Source organism: Parasteatoda tepidariorum, chromosome 4 (assembly GCF_982258835.1).
Source record: "Parasteatoda tepidariorum strain Cologne lab strain chromosome 4, Ptep-v5.0, whole genome shotgun sequence".
Lineage (NCBI taxonomy): Eukaryota > Metazoa > Arthropoda > Arachnida > Araneae > Theridiidae > Parasteatoda > Parasteatoda tepidariorum.
The window spans coordinates 86550158-86576712 of NC_141758.1; the positions used below are offsets into that span (position 1 = coordinate 86550158).

General features: G+C 31.4%; 1 protein-coding gene across 1 annotated transcript in view; it reads left to right on the forward strand.

Moving 5' to 3' along the window:
* The window catches only part of LOC110282138 (GTP-binding protein GEM-like), a 62894-nt gene that overhangs the window by 20783 nt on the left and 15556 nt on the right, over positions 1–26555 (forward strand). Inside the window, exon 2 of the mRNA XM_043051053.3 lies at positions 24127–24215. Within this exon, the coding sequence (XP_042906987.2) occupies positions 24127–24215 (89 nt within the window). The remainder of the gene's footprint in view (positions 1–24126; positions 24216–26555) is intronic.

Genomic DNA, 26555 nt, shown 5'->3' on the forward strand with positions numbered 1-26555 from the left:
TAAACACGGCTCACTTCCAAACAATAATTTTTAAAATTTGCAGTTATTTAGATCAAGAGAAACAGTTATTCATCATTGAAATTTTTTTAACTTGCATAATCTATTATGGATATATTTTTGAACATGAATAGAATTTTTTTTTTCAAACTACTGTTTTTGGGTTTCATACTTACAAACAAATTATATTAGTACAAATATAATTTCTGAAATATAGCAGATTTTTTTTAATAACTCTTAGAATGTTTTTTTTAATAATTAGAAAAATTGCAAAATATATTTTTATTTGCAATTTGAGTGTCAGAAAGGGACACCGGCGTCCCACCTGCTTCAAAGCGTTTAAACCTTGTCAAAAAGGAATTAAAAAAAAGTATACCATTAGAGATCTCAAATTAGAGAGAGGAAAAGCGAAAACGTTATCAAATTCATATTGTCCTTTGTTATATCAAAAATAATACCATGAGACATTCTTGTTATACTACTAAGCTTATCGTTAGTGAAAAAATATTGAATGATTCATGTTACTCCAGTAAATATCCTGTATCTCCAGTTAAGGGCATGTTTAAAAAATCTTTCTAAGTAAACATAATTTTCAATATTTACAATTTAAGTTCTTACGCATTTTGACCACCAGATAGATCACTTTATGAATATGGGGAGCCACATGGTAACGTTTTTGAAATTTCAGGCAATGACTTCATTTTATTTTTTAAAAAAGCCTACATACTGTTTTACATACAAGTTTTACATACTGTTGTATGTAAAACAATATCGTTCATTACCAATAAGCCGCTATGGAACAATTGTTATGAGTCTGTGTAACACTGTGGTTCCATGCTCGGTCGTGTCTTAAAATCGACACAATTTCAGGTGGAAGGGCACCAGGTTGTCTAGAATGTAGAGGTAGAGGCTACTGGTGTGTAAAGCTTACCACATTGCCTCGATCATGCTGTTGGTCGCAAAAATGGGGAGTCTTAATCCCATTGACCTGTTCTGGGAGCACTTTTATTGCCCATTAAATAAGGGTTATAATTACGAGAGCAACACAAAAAGTAGGGTTTGTTGTTACTTAGAAATGCGGAAGTCCGTTTATTTTTTATAATGTTTACATCATTTTAAAGGTCAAACGTTTGTATGTTTTCTAACGTTGTTTAATATTTACCTCTAAAATAACAGACAACAGTCTGTATATCCAATTTACCGTCAATTTTAATGTTCGGAATAACTATTCACCTTTATGGTTTAAGAACCGTTTACAACTAATATGGTTAAGAAACTGCAAATACAAAGTTATGCGATTTTTAAATCATTTACAGCTAGCATTTCTTCACAACCGTATAAATGAAATTTATCTGGACATTTGGAGTTAGGTTATGATAGGTTTTTCGAAGGTCAAACGTTTGTGTGTTTTCTTACGTTTTTGTTAAATGTTTCCCTCTGAAATAACAGGCCGCAGTCTGTACATCCGATTTACCGTCAACTTAAATGTTTGGAATAAGTCTTCCCCTTTAAGGTTTAGGAACCGTTTGCAACTAATATGGTTAAGAAACTGCGAATACAAAGTTATGCGATTTTTTAATCATTTACAGCTAGCATTTCCTCACAATCGTATAAATGAAATTTATCTGGACATTTGGAGTTATGTTATGATAGGTGTTTCGTTAGGGAGTGTATATTAGAGTTAATGTTTTGGTTGTCAAATAAACCATTAATGTGGCTTAGTCAGTTTATATGGTAATGCCTGTCGTGAGAGATGGGAAATACTAGACTTTTTTGTGTTTAGCAGCTCTGTCGTGTTGATGTCTATGCGGGAATGAGAGTATCTTATTCCAGTAGTTCAGAATTGTCTATTGAGGAGTTAAGGAAAGTTCACCTCAGTGGAAGGCGAGAGCTCTAATCCCTGAGCTACCACAGCTCACTGTGTCACGGTTAGTGCAAGAGCAGAATTCACATGACCAGAAAACGGTGAGATTTGAATCCGGATTACATCATTGGGAGGCGAGTACTCTATCACCTGAACCACGGTAGTTCTAGTGTTTAATTATGAAGAAATTTTTTAAACTGTCTTTATTTTGAAAGTCTTACTTGAGTGTAAAAATATTTGAGTGTAAAAACGTTTAAAACTATATTGGCTCGTCCTTATAAAAATGTCTGACAATTTAACTTACCAAAAACTAATATTTAAAGACTGATAATAATTTGGTAGAGTATCAATTCGACGATGAAATCAAATCGTAGTTTTATTTAGACTACGTTCAAAACCTTAAAATAGTTTTTGAAAAGCAAGTACAAGTATAGCAAATAATCGCAAAATGATTTGAAAAAATAATGATGAAGTTATCTTATGGTATGCAAAACTGCATGTTAAAAACTAGAATTTGAACAGTTTTAATCCGTTCGTAATTTAGGTGGAAACGGAAAAATATTGCTTAGTAAAAAATAGCTTTAACCCCTTAACGATCGGTTAAGTTTCAAGAAAACAGTCATAGAAGTGCCTATTTTTTTGGCTTTTGTATTTGTATTATGTATTTGATTAGTGCTGCAACTACACTGGTTATCATAAATTAAGGAAAAATCACAAAAATAGCGATAACTCTTTCAAAAGTAAGCCAAACCGTGCAAAATTTGCATATGTTGTCCACTAAGAGTAGCTGAGTAAAATTGCAATATGCAAATTAGTGGCGCTGCACTCGGCTTACGTCATCTGCCTGGAGCATAAAAGTCCAAGTTTGAGAGAAAGCACACAAATTTTACTGTGATTGCGACATTGAAAATCTGAGATAGCCAATTCGTAATAATGACCTCTAGGCATCATTTGCCTGAAGAACTACGATGGAGAGCCATCGGGAGACTAGAGGCAGGGCAGAGTCAATCAGAAGTGGCCAGATGGCTAAATGTGAGTCCATCTGTGGTTCATAGACTTTGGAGGCAATTTCAAACCACAGATTCGGCATCTAGGAGGTTCAGTCAAGGACGGCCAACTGTTACGACCAGTGCCGATGACCGATATTTGACATTAAGTGCACGCAGGAATAGAACCGCTACTCCGACACATCTTAGATCCTCTCTTGCTGCAGCCACCGGAAGGTTGGTGTCAACGTCAACTGTGCGCAGAAGGCTCCACGAAGGTGGTCTGTATGCGAGACGACCAGCCATTTGCGTGCCGCTCACATCACGCCATAGGAGAGACCGTTTGCAGTGGGCCCGACAACATGTCCACTGGACGTCAGATCAATGGAGGCCTGTTCTCTTTACGGATGAGTCCAGGTTTAGTCTAGAAAGTGACAGTAGACGTTATTTGATATGGAGAGAACCTGGGACCCGTTATCATCCATCAAACATCCGTGAAAGAGATGCATACGGAAGAGGCAGTGTCTGTGTTTGGGGAGGCATATCCTTAGGAGGGCGCACATACCTCCATGTCTTTCCAAGGGGAACCGTGAATGCTCAGGTTTATCGAGACAACATCCTTGATGCTTATGTGCGCCCATATGCCGGGGCAATTGGTGATTGCTTCCTGTTACAGGACGATAATGCAAGACCACACAGAGCTCGCATTGTTGATGATTATCTTCAACAGGAAACAATTACTCGCATGGAGTGGCCAGCTCGATCCCCGGACTTGAATCCTATCGAGCACGTTTGGGATGCTCTAGGGAGGCGTGTATCTGCCATCAATCCGCCCCCTCAGACCCTTGCCACGCTTGCAACTGCTTTACAAGAGCAATGGCTCTCACTTCCTATTGAACTGATAGACCGCATAATTGAAAGCATCACACATCGCTGTTTGTGCTGTATTGCTTCTAGAGGCAATCATATTCCATATTAAAGGTACTTTTTCTATTGCAAACCGATACTTCCAATTTGTTTATTTTATACATGTGCTAATTTCTATACTACTATTAATGTCTGATAATTTCTTTTTATGTTGTTTAATACCTTACTATGTGTTGTATATTGTGGGTAAGTTTCATAAAATTCCATGTGTAATTTCTTGAGTTATCGCGATTTTTGTGAATTTTCCTTAATTTATGATAACCAGTGTAGTTTAAAATAAACTAACTACAGTGGAGCATCGTTTATACGACGCCGAAGGGACCACCGAAAAACGTCGTATAAACGATAACGTCGTATAATCGATTTTTACTTCTAAAACTGAAACTAACTCTGTTTTCAGTTAATTTTAATGTTTAACGTGGTGATTTACATAAATTTCTAAATTAGACAAAGCAAAACAAACAAATAACCAAAGAAGAAAAATTTCAGTGAGCAATTTGAATGTATGTTACCTTTAATTATATTTTCTTGCTATTAGTCTCTACAATGCTTTGAATAGCGAGTTGAACTTACTGCTTTCTATGATGCAATTTTAGATTTCTAATCACGGCCAAATCTAAAGGCTGAAGCGCACTTGAGCAATTTGCAGGAAAAAAGAGAGCTTTTACATTTCCCGAAATAATTAGTATCGATGGGTGCGCTGGACATTGGTCGATGAATAGCAAAATTTTTCGTTTTTGTCTCTTCATAACATTGTCTAGTTTTTTCAGTCATCTAGTAAAAACTACGGTCGTCATCCAAGCATTCTTGTTGGCACCCTTTTCTGTATCATTCATGTTGGCAAATTCCGCCCTTTTTTAAAATACACAAGAAAAATAAAAAAATTAATAAACGTGAACAAAATCTAAAAACCGACGTATAACCGATTCTGTGCGTCGTATAAACGATATATTTTTACATTAAAATGAATAGGAATTATTTGGGACCACACTAAAACGTCGTATAAAAGTAAACGTCGTATAAGTGATCGTCGTATAAACGATGTTCCACTGTATCTACAATTACCTTAAAAATATCCTGGTACTGCCATCAGGTGTGTAAAATGAGAAATAAAATGTTTTCCGGGCAAAAGAAATGAATTAGTTTTATTCTTATTGGCGCGCTACTACTGAACACTCCAGCCCGTCAATATTACGGGAGCGAGAATTAGCGGGCGAAAACTCACCCCGTCATTTTCGCGGGAGCGTGAAGGAAGGGGTTAAACTATCAAGTATACGGAGAAAATTCGTGAAAAAACTAAAATTTCCTGCAGCTTGCTGGTAAAATCTGAACTTATCTTTAAACAGTTTTTTTTTTACTGTAAAAATTTTGTTTTCTTCTTGTAGAATTAACAGTTATTTTTTACAATGTCACTAATGACCAGATTGACTAAGGTTATCCTTTAAAGTGCCAAAAAATTGCTTTTTCCTTAAATTATACCTAGGTAATCTTCTCTTTACCTACGACGAAATTATTTAAGTGGAAATAACATTCTAACGTTCTAATACGAATAATTAACATAATGCTGTTTATTTCTACTTTGCTTTCTAAAAAAATTAAGTTACTGCAATCAAACAATCAACACATTAGGAGTCAAACGGTTTAAAATATTATTATAATTGAGAAAATTGCTAAAATAATTTCATTTATTCATTTTTCAATATGTAAGGTATCAAGTTAAAAACTTTTTATAAATTAATTGATAAAATGAGGGAAACAAATATTTGAACTTTAACCTTTCGGAAGCAATTAATTAAACATTTCCCAGTTAAAAATGCAGAAAATTCTAGATTCTGTACTTTAACGAATTATTTTAGTTAATTTTGCAGAACAGCCATGTAATTGCATGCATTAACGATGTTCGAGCTTTAAAAGCAACGTCTATAAGATTAACGTATAATATATAAGGACTATAATATATAAGGACTATAATATATAAGGACTATAATATATAAGAACTATAATATATAAGGACTATAATATATAAGGACTTCTTCTGATTGCCCACGCAGAAATAATCCTTACTTGTAAAATAAATATTTTTATGCATTCTAATACAAGTTCTTTGTAAATGAATAAAACAAATGACAAAAATAGTGAACATTGTCAGCAAGTAGAATTATTTATGTTCTACTACTACTTTAGTATTCATACATTTATAGAAGTAGGATCGAATGATAATGGGATTTTATCGATTTTGTTTCCTTTTTACTTTCGTAAATGTTGTTTATTATTTCATGTTAGATCATAAAATACAAAATCTGATGCAATCAATCTTATTTCTTAAAAAGTATATTATATGCTACTTTTTGAAGAAAAAAAAAACATTTTAATGAGATATTTGGTTTAAAATGCAGCTTGATACAATTTTTTTTAAAAAAATTTCGTTTAATTGTTTTGCAAGTATTTTAATTTTCTTGAACACTTTTATTCAAAAAAGGGTCTATAATATATAAGCTTACATGTTTAATTGAGTATCTGCAACTTGAGAAGAAGAAGACAGCTGAAATCACCTGGTTGTGTCTAATTAAGGTTTCATGTTAAAGTTAAAACTTTTAGGCCTAGTTTACCATCACGTTGAATCAATTTTCGGAGCAGATTTAATTGGGTACATGCAAGGCACGTCAGATGTAGTCGTCGAACCTGATTGGCTGCAGTACAAATACCAAGATTCAACAAATCAGTTTCGGCAACCACGTGTGACGTCACTCGCAAGTACCCAATTGTATTAATGCATCATGCAATTGTATCATGCATTTCGATTACACGTTGCAATTGGCAAACTTTTAAGTTTAAACAGAAACTTATATATCTTTTTGAATTTTAAAACAGATTTTGACGAGAAAAAGCATTGTGTGCACGTTAGCTTCTTTACTTTATAAATTATCTTTCCTTAATTGAATTTATTTAAGTATTTAATTTATTCAGTGCTTAATTTGACGGTTTTGTAAGTACTGAACAGAAAAACTAATTAACAATTGAGTAAATTTCCTGTCTGTCCGTCCTTTCACTTATAGCCGAATAAAATGTTTATATAAAACCTCGTACGCACATAAAGGGGGGTCGGCCTTTGATAACATTTATCATTTATTATCGTATCTATAGAATAGGATTGATAGAATTTGAATAACAAAATATCAAGTTTTGGGGCAAATACTGAAAAGAAAAATATTTTATCTGAATTTAAAAAAAGCATAGATTATAAAGACTTAGAATTTGCTTATATATTTGTGACTATTGATAAAAATTTAAATCTGGGCATCTAGAGTTGAAGAGAAAAAGGGGAAAAGTATTAATCATTGACAACAGTATCATTAAAATGTAAAAAAAAATTATTCTTCGTTGAACCATTATAAATAACATATGGTGCAATGTTTTGCTACTTTAATTAGATGATAAATTGAACATATCCTCATTCAATTTGAACTATACTATTATAAGGATCTTTAACGTTTGTAATAAGTCCTTCACTATTTTAACAGCGATATGCTTTGTCTAATACGAGTTTGACTCACTATTATTGTGTTAAAAATATAAGTTGTTTATTTTTTTTCCATAAAGAATACCATTGATTGTAATCGAATAAGTTAAAAATGTAAAGTATTTTGGGTCCGTTCCATGCCTTCAAATCACAAAGACACTCATCTGAAGTGTCAAATAATAAATTCCTTGTTCACGTATCTGGTGTTTATAGGTTCCTTAATGTTTGTCATAAGTCCTTGGCTACTTAAACAGCGATATGCTCTCTCTAATACTATCTCTTTTGTAAGGTGAAGAGTGTCTTTACTGAAATATTAAACATAATCTCATCACCGATCTAGAAAGAAACCTCCATTTTCGTGAGTGCTCTTATCGTTTCTATGGAATGATGCTTTTACGTTTAGATGAACCAATTTTATGCAGCAGAAAGGATTTTTCAAGTAAATTTCATTTCTAGAAAGAGACGAAAATTTGGTATTTCTAAGTTTAATGTAAGTTTAAATATACGTTGTTAAAATAGAATTTGCTTTTATTTTTTGCTTAAATTTTGTATTCATGTGTATGTAAATTATGTGCAATTGATGTAAATTTTATTTTCCGTATAAAATGAACAGTTGTTTTTATTTATATAAAATGAACAGTTTAAAAACAACTGTTATTTATATAAAATGGACTGCTGTTTTTATTTATATAAAATGAACAGTTGTTTCTATTGTCATAAAATGAATAGTTGTTTTTATTGATATAAAATTAACAGTTGTTTTTATTGGTATAAAATGAACTGTTATTTTATTGATATAAACTGAATAGTTGTTTTTATTGGTATAAAATGAACCGTTGTTTTTATTGATATAAAATGAACCCTTGTTTTATTGATATATAATAAACCATTGTTTTATTGATATAAAATCAACTGTTATTTTTATTGATATAAAGTGAACCGATGTTTTCATTTATATAAAATGAACCATTGTTTCATTGATATAAAATGAATTGTTTTTTTTTCATTATTATAAAGTGACTAGTTGTCTTTATTTATATAGAATAAACAGTTGTTTTTATTGATATAAAATGAAGAGTTATTTTTATTGATATAAAAAGAACAGCTGTTTTTATTTATATAAAATTAACCGTTGTTTTTCATTGTTTTTATTTAGATAAAATGCACCGTTGTATGATTTACCTTCCATTAAAACTATTCAGCACTACTCTTCGATTTTTCGAATTTGATTTTTGGGAGTCAATATATGTTGAAAAATTCTAATAAATTAGTTAACTTTTTGTTTACGGCTCGTACAACATGTGGACCACTTGTAATGGTACAACATGGTCCACCGTAAAATAATTTGTTGAATAGCGTTAAAATGAGAAAATTCGATTTCAGTATTCTGTATTATATTATGGCCCTATATCTCCCCTTAATATTGACCAACAATATTCAAATTAGACCACCTATTATATTACCGGGTTCTACTGTACTCTGTAGATAATTATAGGCTTAATGGGAGGCCCACAATGGGGCCCTATAGGTTACTATGTAAGTACAATACAATAGCGTTAAAATGAGGAAATTCGTTGTTAATGATTAAGTATCTCCCTGTTTCTCAGCATTTCAAAGTCCACTTTAACTTAATTTGTTGCCCCCTGTGGCTCCGGCAAAATCTCCTAACACTTGTTTCTTATTTTTCCATTTTTATTCCTTGTTTCCTTAGTCCCAATTGGTTAAACCATTTCACACGTGCTTGTCTCTTTACTTCTTTACCTTCATTTGGCGTTAAGACACTGAGGATGGTTCTTGTTTATGGAACTGAAACTATAGTATGTCCATTCATGTATTTCCATTTGTGTTTTATTCACGTGATTTTTCGCTTTAGTCATCATAGCATAAAATATTAATTACCCTTTCCTTTGTTCAGCAATTTTTATTTATATAAAATGATGAACAGTCATTTTTATTTATATGAAAGGAACCGTTGTTTTTATTAACATAAAATGAGCAATTGTTTATCTTTGTAGATATTTATTGTGTTCAATTTTAGTGAAACAAGACCTTAAAATAAATATATTCAATTTTCATCGATTTTTTTATATTTATGTCTAACACTCATATGAGCGAAGGGTAAAATGTATGTAATTGATAGTTTCATTATGTTATGTTGTTTTGAACAAAAATAGTAATTTAGTAAAATAGTAATAAGTAATTTTAAAATATTCGATGCTTTTAGACTGGCTTTTCCGAAACTGACATTTTGAGTAAACAAATTTAAAAGCAAGTTTTTATTTCTATCATTTTATTGATTACTTCTTTTCAAATCTAGAGATATATGTTACGTTGTATTTTCAAAATCATAATTTTATTATATGAAAAAGCCTCTCTAACCACTGTACTACATTATGATTTTTAAATGTATATAAATATCTTTTCTTGGCAAATAATAAACATCAAATCATTTCAAGCGTTGCCAAATAAAAAAATTAAAAAAATGATTCGTCTGCTGTTTCCAAGAACATTTAATTCCGAAAATAAATGGTATCTACTCGTAATTTAATAAACCGAAACAAATCCAACTTAGAATGTTGTTGAAGTCATAATCTATCTTCCTTCTTTTTATCGATTTACTTTATAAACAAACAGATTGTTCTCAGAAAATGTTCGTAGGAGAAAAAGAATGTTCGTGGATAAGTAAAATGGTTACTTTTCGAACGAGTTAGATTTGATAAATTTGAGTTCAGTGAACTATTAGATGAGAAAGTTTATTTCCAACAAATAAAACTCTGTGAACTATTTATTCTAGAATAAATTAAAGAGTTTAAAGTTTATAACGGAAGTAAAAAAAGTTTAAGATATTCAATCTCTGGGGATTCGGTACACATTTGAATGAGTTCGAGTTTAATAGAATATACAATTATAGATGAAAGAATATATAAACTAAGATAAAAAGAAGCTTTAGAAACATTTCTTCTTTCTATATCAGCGAATGCACCAACTGAAGACAAAGACGAAATAAGAAGAAGGATCGTAATGAAAAATTAGAAAATACATTATTGAGGCACCGAAGATTTGATCTAAAGCCATCAGTTGAGCTGTTAAATATTGACTTGCATTTGGCAATCGCAAAGTCAACACAAATCTATGCATTAGCAGATGATACACTATTTATATAGTATCTAAAAATAGACTAATACAACTATACTCCGTTGCAAGCTAAGAAAAGACCATTGCTGTATGGAATTCAAGTATTCCTCCGTGACTACATACAATTCTGTTTTACATCTTTTTCAAATTATACAAATATGTTTTCAAAAAAAAGTTTAAAAGCTCTAAAAAACTAAATACATCAGGCAGAAATTTAATTTGAGCTATCTTTTACGATATATATTTTATATATATATATATATATATATATATATATATATATATATATATATATATATATATATTAGGGTAGAACTGCTAAATGTGAGTACAGTAAATGTGAAATTCATGACAGCATAAATAAATAGACGCAAAATGGAAATGAAGTTGCCTTTGCAAATAATAGATTACTCTAAAGTAAAATAATTTCAAGAAAATGTGAATGGAGATATATAAAACCATTTTGAGTTCACACCTGAATTTTTCCTATAAAGATGAAAATATATAAAGAAATTTCGAACTAAATGAAAATAACGCATGGAAAAAAAAAACACAACCGGGAAATAGAAAAATTAATTAATAGGAAGGATATCATTCGATTTATCTAAGCTAAAAGCATACATTAGATAGAACACGTCAAAAGAATTGAGGAAACAGACAGAACAGAATGTAAGAAAATCCCGAAGAAAAAATTGTATAATATTAGGATAAGAACAATACCAAATCTAAGATGGCTAAGAAGAAAATGAGCAGCTGGAAAAAGAAATCTGGGCCGAGAGTGACATGGAACTCTATTGTAGAGACAGCCAAGGTCCACTAAGGGCTGTAGAGCTAACAAGCAGATTTTTTTGAAAGAATTATAAAATAAAATTTGAAAATGTTTTACCAATGTTTAAAGTGCACAAAGTAAACGATTTAATATGTTTCATTAGTTTTGTGCATTATTTATTGTAATGTACGTAATTGTATAAAATTTCATTATCCGTGTTTTAATATGTGCTTATTATACTGTATGGTTTATAATAGACTCTGGAATCTGATAAAAATAGAGTTTTTAATTATTGAAAATCAGAGTTACGTATGTGATATAAACAATGGAATATTTAAAGGATAAAGAGCAATTTTGTATTGTATTCTCATAATCTATGTGAATAAATTTATCAGAAAAACTAAAACTCATACTTGGTTCTTATACTTAGTGGATTTAAAAATATCTGGGTACAAGGAATTATCTGCTAAAATTCATAACTAATAAAACTAATAGAATTGTTTGTTTTGAAATAATCTTAGAATCATAAAGTTTAAAAAAATTATTACCGTTTCGAACTTTTTAAATTAAATTTCCAATAAAATTTTTTGTTTAACATTGGGAATTCTGAGTGTTTTCCACTGTGTTTTTTCGATTTTCATAATATTATAAAAAAGAACAAACTACACTTTTAAATTTTTAATACAAAGAAAGACAAAGTTTTGTTTTTATTACTTAAGTAAGATAAAAAGAAATTTCGATTATTTTAAAATATTGTTTTGTATAATTCTCTTGCAAATCAATTTTTAACATTTTCACCTTTCAAAGATTACCTTTCATGTTTTATGACTTGTTATAGCTAGCAAACTAGCTATTATGCTTTTTTATTTTTTAGTTTGTTATAGCTACAAACTAGCTATTATTGCTGTTTTACTAGCTATTATGCTGCCTACAAAATTCTGAGTTTGCGACTATAGAAGGAAAACTCCATTGCCTTGTAATTTTGAACCCAATCCAGAAGACAAAGGAACTCCTAGATTAAGCATTGGGACAAATTAGCCTTCGTAGAGGACTTCTCTATCGAACTAACCCGCTATTGTGTTACATCCAGAGGAAATCCACGAAAACCTCTATTGGTTAGCCCATCGGCTAGGGATTCTAACTCATGATCCGTCTACTACTGAGGACACTTTATGTCGGCAATGTGGCTCATGCGAGCTGAGAGCAGAATTTTTATCGATCAGCCAAAGCTGTGTTTCGAACCAGGGTCGAATGTGGAAGCGAGGGCTTTATCCTTTGAGCCACCATGACTCAGTCATTTTGTTATTATCAATTTTTTTATTATTTGCCCATTTTTGAAAGCGTCAGAGAGCGGGATGGTTTAAAATATTTTTTTCTTCAGATTGCAAAACACTTGTTTCTTTTATATTTTTTTTTGGGGGGGGGGTCATTAAACAATATTTTTAAATTTTACCGCACCATGTAAACATTTCTTCAAAAAATTTTACATTTTTACTGAACAATAGATTTAGTAGCTGTTCAAAATTTTATATCCTTTGATCTTACAAATATCGCCACATAATTTCGAGATAGATATTTCAGATAGAAAATTTCGAGATGGAGAATTTCGACAGTAAACGTAAAGTTACAAGAGAAATAATCCACAATAAATAAAGGCGAAATACAAAACCATAAAAACCGCGGTAGTCGAGAGTGAAAAAGAACTCGTAAAGTAGCAAATGGAATTTATCTGCATGTCGAACTTTAACCACTCACAAGTTTTTGAAGCAAATGAAGTTTTTATATTATCAAGCATGTCCTTTTATAAATATTTCAAGAGAAGTAGCTATACATAATAATCATTCATAACATATAGTTTAAATCTTTATACAATAAACAGCGACAGTACTGACTATGCACATACAATTGAAATAAAACTAAATATTTTTGGGATATATCCCATAATATTAGATAAAGATCGATCTAAAAATACTCAAAGCTTGCATTATACTGACCACTCATGAAGTTTTCTAACATGAAATAGGATAAACCACATCTCTTGCGAAAGATATATCTTTTCTTGTATACAGCTTAGAAAAAGATCCTTCTCTGTATACTGCATAGAACTTTTTATTAAAGATGAAGGCACAGAGATTTTGAAACATATTTCTTAACAATATGTTACTCTTATTTTTGAAGAGTTAGGATTGTTTTTAAAAATGTCTGATAAAAGGTTTTTTTTTTTCAATTTTATTCTTTTGAAATATTTCTTCTGGTAGATAATATATTTTATATAAATTTCGTAAAAATCAGAAAAAAGGGATTTTATAATAAAAGGTTTGTTAAATTCAAAGAGGAAACAAAACCGTCAGCATATTTAGCTTAAACTTTGCTTTATGCATTAAGAATTTTAAACTTCTAAAGAAGATATAAAAATTCAAAATGTTACTAAAAGAAATTTTTAATAAAAGCACAATTACTAAAAAAAGTTAAGAGGAAATATTTAAAATTTCAAAAGTTTTTATTTAAAACATATTTTGTCCTTCAGACTTATAAATACTTATTTAGTAAGACATAAAGTTATTTATTCAGCAAGATAAAATAATTGTTTATTCAAAAAGATAAAATATTTATTTATTGATCAAGATAAAATAGTTGCTTATTTAGCTAGATAAAATAATTACTTTTTAGATAAATGAAATAATATTTTGCTTAGAGAAATAAAATAATTATTTATTTAGCAAAGTAAAATAATTGTCAGTGTGGAAAAATAAAATAATTGCTTAAGCAAGGATAGAGTAATTGTTCACCAAGATAAAATAATTGCTTATATGGCAAGATAAAATTATTGTTTCTTCAACAAGATAAAATACTTATTTGTTTATCAAGATAAAATAATTGCTTATTTATCTAGATAAAATAATTATAGATAGGTGAAATAATATTTTATTTAGAAAAATTAAATAATTACTTATTTAGCAAGATAAAATAATTCTCTGTATAGAAAGATAAAATAATTGTTTAATCAAGGATAGAATAATTGCGTTACCAAGATAAAATAATTGCTTGCATAGCAAGATAAAATAATTGGCTCTTTAGCGAGATAAAATAGATACTTATATAGGAAGTAAAATAATTGTTTATTCAACATTCTAGTCTAGATAAAATAATTACTTTATAGATAGGTTAAATAATATTTTACTTAGAAAAATTAAATAATTATTTATTTAGCAAGGTAAAATAATTGTCTCTATAGAAAGATAAAATAATTGCTTAAACAAGGATAGAATAAATGCTTTACCAAGATAAAATAATTAGTTCTTTAGCAAGATAAAATAAATACTTATATAGGAAGTAAAAAAAATAACTTAATTATCTAGATAAAATAATTACTTTATAGATTGGTTAAAAAATATTTTATTTAAAAAAAATAATTATTTATTTAGCAAGGTAAAATAATTGTCTACATAGAAAGATAAAATAATTGCTTATGCAAGGATAGAATAATTGCTTTACCAGGATAAAATAATTGTTTACATAGCAAGATAAAATAAATACTTATATCGGAAGTCAAATAATTACTTAAATATTTAGATAAAATAATTACTTATACAGCAAGATTGTTTATTCAGCAAGATAAAATACTTATATATTTATCAAGATAAAATACTTACTTTATAGGGAGGAGAAATAATTACTTTATAGATGGGTAAAATAATATTTTATTTCGAAAAATAAGGTAATTACTTATTTAGCAAGGTAAAATAACTATCTATATTGGGTGGTCATATAAGCATGTGTCGCTACTAGTGGACACAATTTGGAGCAGTTATTGTAAACATTGCACTTGTCAACGAAGCTTTCAATAAAAACTTTGTTTTTCCTTTCGCCTCTTATTTTATTGTGTTTGCTCCTCACCGCGTCACTTGCTCCCATACATTCCTATACAATAAACGATAGTTACAATGTCCTGTACCTACCCTTAAAGTTTGTACCTTAAATTCCGGATCACCCTGTATAGATAGATAAAATAATTGCTTAAGCAAGGATAGAATAATTGTTTTAGCAAGATAAAATAATTGCTTACATAGCAAGATAAAATAAATATTTATTCAGCAAGATAAAATAATTGCTTATTTAGCAAAATGAAATACTTATTTAGCTAACTTAAATGATTACTTATATAGAAAGATAAAATAACTGGTTATTTAGCAAGATAAAATAACATCTTATTTCAATTAAAAGCTCATTTATAGGAGACATTTCATATGATTTATGTGTATGTAATATCACAGTCATATAACATTCTACATTTGAATACAACAGCATTCATATTACATACTACATTTATATTGATGAAGAGGTTGTCCAATGGTTATAGTATTGGACTTTGGTCCACGAGGATCAGGATTCGATTAACGAAGCAGCTAGGTTGATGCGATGTACGTGCTCGTACAATCTGTTGAAACAAAAGTCGATCACTGAGCAGTAATATAGGTACAGTGATCCGGAGGAAATTTCCTTCCCCTTCCTTAAATTTCCTTCAGGTCTATGAATGAGTTGTGCTGCCATCTATCTTCGACTTCTGAGCCAAGTCACGCTTTCACTCTAGCGGTGCTCTTTTGTCAAACGAAAGGCGACTCTTCCTGACTTGAAGGTCAATGATTGCCGAGCTTAGCTTGTTCAAATATCAATCAAAACAACAACATATTGATGAAGTACATGTAAAAAATTCCACCATCTATATCTAGAAAGTGTTCCAAAGAGTCAATGAGGCTAAAAGGATAGAGCGTTTGCCTCACAATGAGGTGACCCAATTTCGGTTACTGGTTGATATAAATTCTGCTACCAGTTCGCTCTGACCACAGTGCTGACTTAAACTATCATCAGTGGTAGACGGATCATAGGATATAATCCCCTTGCCATCAGGTTGCCTGTGGGATGTTTTCTTGGTTTTTCTCTCCAAGCAACGCAAATGCGGGTTAATTCCAACAAAAAGTCCTCCACGAAGGCTAGTTTGTCTTAGTGTTTGATCCAGGAGTTCCCCTATCTTTAGTGAAAGGTTCAAAATTACAAGGCTACGGAATTGAACATTGATAATCGTATACAATCGTAATACAAACTCGGAATTGGGTCAGTAGTTCAGAACCGGATATGAAACAAAACAAAATGTCTTCTAAAAGTAATGTCAGTAGTTTGATTCAAAAACTGTTATTGATCCGATCGGAATAATAACTTCATAAAGTTTTGCTTGTTTTTGAAAATTAATTAAATAATATATTTTGAGGATTGCAATTACGAAACACCCTGTGCCTTTAACCTCGTCCCATAACAGCAAGTACAATTTTGTTTTGTTTTCATTTATGCAAAGGTTAAACGCTTATTCACTTTATAGTTGAAATTCTACCTTATAAACTGAATTATATATTTATATCCACCCATGAAAAACCTTAATTATTAACTGAAAGTTCTTTCTTCTAGATAACATTTTAGTTTCTCAAAATGCCAAAAGGTTAACCTTTCGGAAAATAATGCAAATTTCGGAAAGGTAAATAACCTTTTCTAAATATAGAACAACCTCTTCTCAATATTTTTGTATGCTCCGTTAGAGAATCAATTTGCATGTTTATACCACGCATAGCATTGTGGGTAATTACTTGCCGATTAAAATGGAACTGTGGAGGTGCTTGTTATTGCGTTTGCATGTGTGTAAAGGATTTTGCACTTTATTTATTTATCATCATTTTTGTGTTATTGCATATTTTTGGTGAAGTGTTCTGAAGATGCTATAGGGAATGTTAAATGGTGGTATCTTTCTAATGCGGTCTTAATTTTTTTTTAGTAAGGAAAGAAAGAAATATTTTTCCTCCTACTTTTTGAATTTGTTAGTGGAAATGTATTGAATGATTCTAAAATCGATTACTGATTAAAAAAGTCATTCAATGATTTTTTTTTTAGAAAAACAGAACGGAAAAAGTTAGAAATGTACAGTTTGTTGCATTTTGCATAAAAAATCAGCTAATTTATTCTCACGAAGCTTCGTAATTAATAATAAAGTTTGGCAACATATTTCGCTGTTAATTGTGAAAATGATCAAAAAATATTTTTTTTAAATAAAAATAGCACTACCATTTGTTGCAACATCGCGGTACAGTCTAAGGTCAAAATTAGCAAACTCCCGTACAAATATTTCTAGTGGAATGGTAAGATTGTCAGCTAAAAACTTCAGTCTGGCGAATTTTTCTTAAATCAATCAGCAGTGCTATCTGTTAATGAAATTTGTCACTAATTGAGAATTTTAAGGAATTCTAGTTTCTTTAGCAGAACATAGAAAAATATCCATTAATATCTCCTTTTATTTTTCCTAGATTATTTTTTGAATCTTCTATTTTTCTGAAACATCCTGTATGAAAAGCCAATAATAGTAAAGAGCTTTATTAAATATCTGATGTTTCATACAATATTTATTTACATAATATCTAGGTATCTTTATGTAATATCTATGCAAATTACGGAATTTGGGAATTGTTATGAACTTTATATTCCATATAATATCAAAACCCTCCATAGAATGACAAGTTCTTTTTAGAAACAGTATATTGAAAGGTTATGATTAAGCTAGGCTGTTTCTTAAATAAAAGAACGATATTTTGATTAAAAAAAATTAATATTATTGTACAAAACATCTATTTGCATTTTTCTTGCTTATCTTTTGGTATTCTATATCGATTATGTAGAAAATATGTTAATTGTTTAATAATTTCACATGTATTGCCTATTATTACGGTTTGTTGTTTGTTATTTCATGGAATGCTTAGACTATGTGTGAATTGTTCAGTTCATATGTTTTGAATACTTTACCCATTTGTCATTTGGCATTCCATAGAATGCCTATACTATGAGTGAAGTGTTCAGCAAATATTTTGAATACTTTACCGGTTTGTCATTCTGTATTCCATAGAACGTCAAGACTATGTGGGAATTGTTCAGTTCATATGTTCTGAATGCTTTACCCGTTTTTCATTTGAAATTCCTTAAAACGCCTAGGCATTGTATGAAAAGTTCAGTTTGTATTGTTCAGTTGTTGCCGATTTCCACTTTTGCAAACCATAGAATCCTTGGACAAAGTGTAAAATGTTAAAGTGATTCACAGGCAATTCATACCTTATTAGCCAGCTTTTTGGCATAAAAAAGCATAGGCATTATATAACATACTAGTTTTTAAGCATTGCTATATTTAAAATGAAAAATTAATCTTCGTCTGTAGCACAACCTAAAAGTAAAACTTTATTATTAAGTAGCTAGCTTGATAATTTTAAGGTTTTTGAAATTATTCCCTATCAATGATTTTGATGCAATTATTTATTTCAAATGGCAGAGGTAATTGACATGAAAAAGCAAAAACATAGGAACAAAACAAGAAAGTAAAAAGTCATTTCCTTAGGAGCGCTCTTGCTTCCCAATATCGCTCGGTAGACGACGACCCGCGGAGGGCCCTGCAGCACAGGATGTGGCTGCCATCCAAAACAGCTTGGCTCATGCATAGAGAACAGTAGGGATCAGGTGCCAGCCCTAAACGAAACAGGTGCGCGGCAAGGCAGTCATGTCCGGTATGTAGTCGAAACTGAGCCACCGCTTCGCGGCGCGGCCAGTCTGGAATGGTGTTCTGTCGAAGATCTCTCCACACTTTGGTTTTTACCCTTTCTGACAATTGTTGGTGGAAATCCCCATGGATTTTTGATCTAATAATCTTTTTTAAAGCTGAAAAGGGGACTGGGCTACTAAGAGCCTGGAGAATTCTCGTGCCTCTCTTTGCCAAAACATCAGCCCTCTCATTTCCTGCAATATCACAATACCCGGGAATCTATTGTAGGGCTACAGTTTTGCCAAAATGGTGGAGTTTGCGTATCGCATCCTGACATTTTAGAACGTCGCAATTGGAAGGGCAATGCATAGATTCAATCGAGCAAAGCGCCGCCTTCGAGTCTGAAAGGATAACCACATTTGAAAAAGACTCAATAAAACAAAAAAGCTGTTCAAGAGCAATACGGATTGCAACAACTTCCCCGTCAAAAGCAGTTGATGCAATTATTGAAATTGCATCAACTGCAATTTCAATAATAATGCAATGCTTTATTAATGCAATTTCAATATTGACGCAATTATTGAAATTGCAACTTTTCAATAATGAAAGTTTTTCCTTTGTGATACATTTTTAAATTACGGAGCTACACCACTTTTAAAAAGAACGACGTAGAGTCTTATACCACTTTAAAAGCTTTATCGAAAAAGCCTAATCCTTTTGATTTTTAAACATCGCAAGTAATTTTCTAAATATAACTTAACCTTTATGCTGCGCTCCCTAATCAGTTTTAATTTCTTTTGTCTGGATTTTATTTTATCGAATTATTTATTATTTAGACTTTCTTCAGTACACAGTCTGAGTACATCAAGAATTCACATAGACATGAAAAAAGCTATTTTTGATTATTATTAGCATTCTAAAATAATCTGTAATTTAATTTTTCACTGGTGGGCCGGAGCTAAATTTTTTGAAAAATGCTTGCGATGTCTAAACTATTTAAAAGATTCTGATGCAACCTAAGAGGTTTGGGGGTGGAAATCTTCCTTCTGTGGATTAATTTAGAGTTATTAGTTTAAAACTATAAGGGACTTTTAGGTAATAGAATTTTCGTTACTAAATTAATTTAAGAGTCATGATTTGAATTGGATTTAGCAGTAGGTTGTAATAAAAATTTGAATATTTTAATCAGTCATTTCTTTAATTCTTAATTTATATTGTTTTTTGGTTGGTGCATGTTTTAATAAACTTTATTAATATCGATTTGACAGGATAATACTATTCAGCGTGGGGACCCTGAATAGTTTATTATATTGCTTGGACGTGTGGGAAGTGGGCTGTGTGGGCTTCTTTGAGTAATCGATTGCTGCGATATCGTACCTTCTGATTTTATCACCAGTATGAAAGAGGAATTCAGGATTAGAATCGTCTATTGATGGAATATTGTACCTTCTGTTTTTATCATCAGTCTGAGAGGAATTAAGAAAAAAAAATCGTCTATTGATGGAATATTGTACCTTCTGTTTTTATCATCAGTCTAAAAGAGGAATTCAGAAGAAAAAAAATCGTCTATTGATGGAATAGTGTAGCTTCTGTTTTTATCATCAGTCTGAAAGAGGAATTCAGAAAAAAAGATTCTATTGATGGAATATTGTACGATCTGCTTTTATCATCAGTCTGACAGAAGAATTAAGAAAAAAATGCTGAGTTTCCCTCAAATTTAATTATGAACGTATTTAGCGCATGGTTGAAGCAAAGTATATTATGTATGTATTAGTATATTCTGCGTATATCTATATCTATGTATTCTATGTATATTCTATGTAAAATTATGTATGTATATTACACTGCTGGACAATTGCTAAGGACGGATCACAAATTGTAATGTAGCATAACATTAAGCGAGACATGAGACCTAGTAGGATAAAGTATAGTTGCCACATTGTTCAGACATTAGAATAAAGAATATTCATTGTTCTGGAAAGTACAAAAGCTATGAAACATCTGAAAGAAAAAAAATGTTCATTTGATGTTGCGTACGGAATAATGGAAAAATGCATTAAAATGTCAGCAGGCAACTTGAAGAAAGGTGGCAGTACGGGATATGTCCACCGTGGAGTGTGATGCAACATTCTACAGGTTGTATCATACTTTGCACAACATTATCCAGCAACTGTTGAGGCAATTTATCCCATTCCTCTGTCAGTGCACGGATGAGGATGTTCTTGTTTGTCGGAGGATAGTTTCAACCAGCAAATTGCCTCCCCAAAGAATCTCAAACATTTTCAATGAGGTTTAGATCTAGAGAACGTGATGGCCATACGTGGCGTTGAATACTCTCGCTGTCTAAACAATCCTGAACAGCGAGTGTTCGATGACATGTTGCGTTGTCGCCCATAAAAACAAATTTATCACCGACAGCACCACGGAAAAGACGAACATGAGGAAGTAGAACTTCATCAAAGTGTCGTTGGCCCGTCATAGTCCCATTCGCAACCACATGTAGGCGCATGCGACCATTGATCATGATGCCGGCCCACACCATGACACTGCATGCCGGATATCGGTCCCTTTCCTGAATATTTTCTGGACGATAACCAGTACCACTCTCGCGCCAGATCAGTTGGCGTCTACAATCCGATGACAGACTGAACCTACTCTCATCTGAGAAGAGTACAACAGGTCTGCGGGCGTATAGTCCTCCTCCCCTCAAACATCTGGCAACAGTTTTTCGGGAGATCTGCTTTCCTGTGGTAGCAAGAAACTGATTTGCCACCTGCTGAGCTGTGGTGCGCCTGTTCCTTTTTACTGATAGGACGATGTATCGGTCTTCAGCAGGCGTCTTACTTCTAACACGACCTCCCCCTTGCCGCTTACTACACATTCCAGTAGTTTTGAAAGATTTCCACAGCCGTTAAACGACACCGTCAGCGATATCGAACACCCTGGCAACGTCTCTTATTTTTCGCCCTTCTTCGATCTTTCCAATGATTCGGCCACGCTTAAAATCATCTAAGTAATATCGGGAAGACATACCGAAAATTTCAAGTTCGTCAACTAAATCTTTCCTGTAAAAATTTGACTTGAAACAACAACTCTCCACAACGTGTCAAAATCTTTAAAGCTCTTATCAGCGCTATCACGTGATGAACAAACGTGGAAAAAAAATTTACATACGCATACCCCTTCTTACTATATCCCGCACTTATTCTAATTTTCCACATTTTGCTTCCCTTCATTTTGTGGTTGCTATGGATGATAGTGTTATCCGTCCTTAGCAATTGTCCAGCAGTGTAGTATATTCCATATATATCCCCCTATGTATATTCTTTGGTTAAGCCTACTTTTACTTTTCTGTTTAAAACAACTGCCAATTTAAGAGCATTTACTTTACATACAAATTAAACTTAGTTCTAGTACAAATTGTAGTGATACTTGAGCCTACAATTATATTTTATGTTTTCATGTATGAAAATTTTCAAAAGCTTGTAAAGAGAAAGAAAGATTGTAAGACACGGTAGTATAACTTACCCTGCATTATGGGGAAACTTAAATCAGCGTAATAATTTAATATCTGTCTTATGTAAGTTGGTGAAAATAAAATGCTGAAAAAAATGTATATTGCTGAAAATTCTTAATTGCCTTCTATTCTTCCCTAAAATTAGTTTAAAATGAACCAAAATCAAACCTGCCTTGTTTATTACACCAGCCTTCATGCACTCAGATTTGTCAGATTTTTATAATGTTTTTTGTTACTTCTTCGATTAAACATTCATTTACGACACCAAATGTGTATACCATTTACTTTTTTGACAAGGCTTCTAAAAATACTAATTATAGGTGATCTTTGCAGAACTAACCAATTAAAGAAAATTAATCTCAGGTATCCAAAGAATAATTGGTAAATTCAAAACCAATTATTCTTTGGATACCTGAATTAAATTTTTTTCATGGCAGATACTTTTCTTCACCATAGATTGATAATGACTTTGTTATAACATACATTTAATACCATTTACTTCTAATCGATCTTATGTGAAGAGGGTTTGTTGGTTTCAATAGTTGTTCTGCAAAAACATCCATGAAAGTTTCAGATTTTAGTTTTAAAACTTTCTGAGAAAATCTGCCCGAGTCTTTAATCTTCTACAGCCAAATAGAGGTATCTAGGCATAGAAGATTAAAGAACTCTTTCACCAAACTCGGTCAATGGCAATTTGATTAATTTCTTCAATAGCTTTAAAGTTCTCTTCTGAATAATTTTATGCGATTGTTTGTTGAGTATTAAAATGAAAAGTAATAACCCACTTGTTTATAAGTTTGGAAAAAAATATTTCCTTGTCATAGATAATGTAAAGATGGCTGGTTCTTCTTGAAAGTGAATCAGCATTTTTAATAAAACTAAGAGTAATTAAAAGACAAATAATAGAGAGATTTTACAAAGCGGCGCGACTCCCCTAAAACTATTTGAGCTTCTCATCACATGCGTAGAAATTTCCCTACACATTGCTATGTTGTTAAGGGGCAGAAAAGGAGATTAGCGTTACGCTTAACGTAACGCTTAATGTTACGCTTAACGTAAGACAAACGCGGGGCAAAGTCTTTCTCATGCCAAAAAACAGACATACTATAGTTTCGGTCCCATAATCATGAATCTTCCTCAGCGCCGAAACACAGAATAAGGTAAGGCAATACAAAGAAGCAAATAAATAAATAAAATAACAAAGAAGTTTCAGTTAGGAAAAAAATCGTTTAACTTGGAAGTGTTAAAGATTCTCTTAATCTCACTTCGTATTTAGAGCATGAGAAAGATTCTTGATTATCGAGGAGAAACTGTATTATGTCTGTTTTTGTGGCATTATCTCATTTTTCATTTAAAACAGTATTGTGCCGGCTTATATGGATTCAGACTTGTGTTGTTTGAGCAGATTAAGACATCCAAGCTCCTTATAAACATAAATTCGTGGATCCCCTATTTTCCTCCACTCCGTTACCATGGTTTCGTCAAATGTATATTTTTCTCCTCGTCAGTATATTCCAACTTCCTGAAACGTACTAGCTAGGAAAAAAGGCAAGATGCCGAAAAATATTAATGAGGAGGGGAAAAGTGTGGTGGGTTATAAAATCACGTAACCTTGATAACCTTATTCTAGTTTCCAAGAGTATAATTGAAATTAATTATTTACAGTAGGAAAGAGATATTTTTATAAAATGTTGGCTCACTCTTTCTTCTCCAAAGATCATTAATTATTGGTGACTAAAATGCTCTGATACGAAAATGCAAAATTTGTTTTACCATATTTTTATCCCAAACTTCGCAGTATTACGTATGTAAAATTGCTACATTTTTTCTTTTGTTTTGTTTTGTAGATGGTAGTCAAGAAAGAACAGTGTCTTTGCTAGTTGATGGCGAAGAAACAGAATTGTCATGCGAAGATCCGCACGATTCTACATTTGAAGTAAGCACAAATATTCTGTTTTTAAAAACCGGGTACCTGCAAGCATAGCAGGCAAACACCATGATAAAACAGCCAATCAGGTTTGGCACCGAGCTTGATATCGCTTACAAAAATATGACCCGAAAACTGCCTGACCAGGTCAAATAGTTGTAACGTTTACAGTTTGTCTATAGTAAGAACTCCTCGCGCCACGAAGTCTAAGGCCGTCTGTAGCTATGGGAACAAGAAATAGCGCATTGAAAAGTGGGAAGCTTCTTTCGTCCCCGCGTCTGAAAACCAAAACCTGTCTGAAATAATTACCCAACACCCTACTTGAAATAGTTATACTTTGCAACCACAGCACCGCCACTATTCCAGACGAATGGCTAGGAATGCATGCCGTCTTGTTTGTACACAACCAGCTGATTTGAGTGGTCTTCTTCTTCTCAAGTTTCACCCAATTACCTGATAATTAATTGGGATACAATTAGCCACTAGGAAGTTTCAAGTATTAGATGAGTTTTTGTCAGGTGATTATAAAGCAACTAGTTGGCTGCGCCCCCTGATCGCTAACGCTCGCCAACCCCCGAAAATTGCTACGCAATCTTATATGGTTTGCTTCGCAAACCAAGCTCGCCTCGCTCGCTACTAACTTAGGTACATTGCAAATGCACAAAATTCTAAGAATTCAGAACAATCATTCAAATCCATATAAAAACTTTTTTTCTTAAAAAAAATTACATCTTTTTAGTAAATACTAAGTCATTAAAAAAATTTGAATTCAAATAAATGACATGTAATTCGTTAAACTTAATAGAAATGTGCTATAGTATAATTCGTGATATAAATCAAAAATCGTCAAATAAATTCGTAATATATAAATTCGTGAAAAAAAGCGCTTTCGACAAAATACTAAAATAGAGATCTATCGACAAAGACTACTCATAGAGCTTAATAGTATGAGATTGCCACAGCTGATGCTCTCTGGTTATTTCAGTTTCCGTTTTTAAAAGCGTGATATGTTGAGCCACCTCAGCTAAATTTGGCATGTGACATTTTTAGCGGCAATCATTGGTCGATTCGCCGTGTAAGAGAAATAGTAACGTAAACAAAACAAAGCAAACGTTGCCATCGGCGGAAAAGAAATACAGCCAAAATTTGGGAGCCACGTAAGAGAATTATATATATTAGATATTCGATTCGAAATTACTGCTATCCAAACAATCTTAGTACAATTTTCTTAACAATTATTTAAAAAAATTAAAAGTATTCATTATTTTAAAAATTTTAGCTATTTTTAAAAAAACATTATTTTAGGAACAGTTTTTCCGGAATATTTTATTTAAAAAAAAACTAGTTGGCCTATTGAATATAAATTTGAACATGGAGTTTCAAATAATGCTTTAGAGTTAAATACCGTTGTTACTTTCTTTTTTTTTTATATTGATTCTCATACGACTTTGGCTTTCATTAATATTGATTGATTGATATTATTTGCTTTTACGTTCCTATGAGAATGCACAAAATGGTCATCATTATTTAATTCTTATGCACAGTTAGATATATGAATTTCGTGTGTAGTTAGATAAACGAATTTTACGTATAGTTAGAAAAATGAAATTTGTGTAGAGTTAGATAAAAGAATTTTATAGCTAGATACAGGAATAAATATTAAAAAAATTTGTAGTAAATGTAAAATTTCTTTCAACTCCTACGCTTTAAAAATATTCTATAAAAAACAGTTTTTTACCCTCATTTTTGAATTAATTATAAAGTTTTAAAAGGAATGCAAAATGCTGTGTATTTGGAAATAAGAAAATAATAATAAAATCTACTTTGATAGTTTCATAAGAAGAATTTTTCAAAATGAAAATTAATTAAACGAGAAATTCTATCACTTGGAATTTAATTATTTTTATTTTACTTTAAGGAAATAAGTTTTCGGTAGCTACGTTTTTTTTTCTCATTTTTTTTGCAGAAAATGTTAAAATTAATTAATCAGATAGTGAGTGGAAAATCCTGTTTAGCAAAAATTTCAGAAGCTATTTTTAAACTACCTTTAAATAAATTTAGATTTCAGCAATACACTTTTTTTGACAAAGGTAATTTTTTTATTGTAAATTAAGAAATGAAATAATATGCGAATGCTTTGTTAGATATTTTGCTATGAGATTTAAATTCTGAAACTGATCGTAAATAAAAATAACAATGCAGTCGAAAAAATAATCACGCTCTTTATCTTTTGATGATGGATAATGATTTTGATGATGGATTCGTTATGGTAAGATAGGATAAGTTTTTTTCTTTCAAATTTCAGAATTTTATGTCGATAAAAGTTCACGCTGTAATCATAACTTTAAG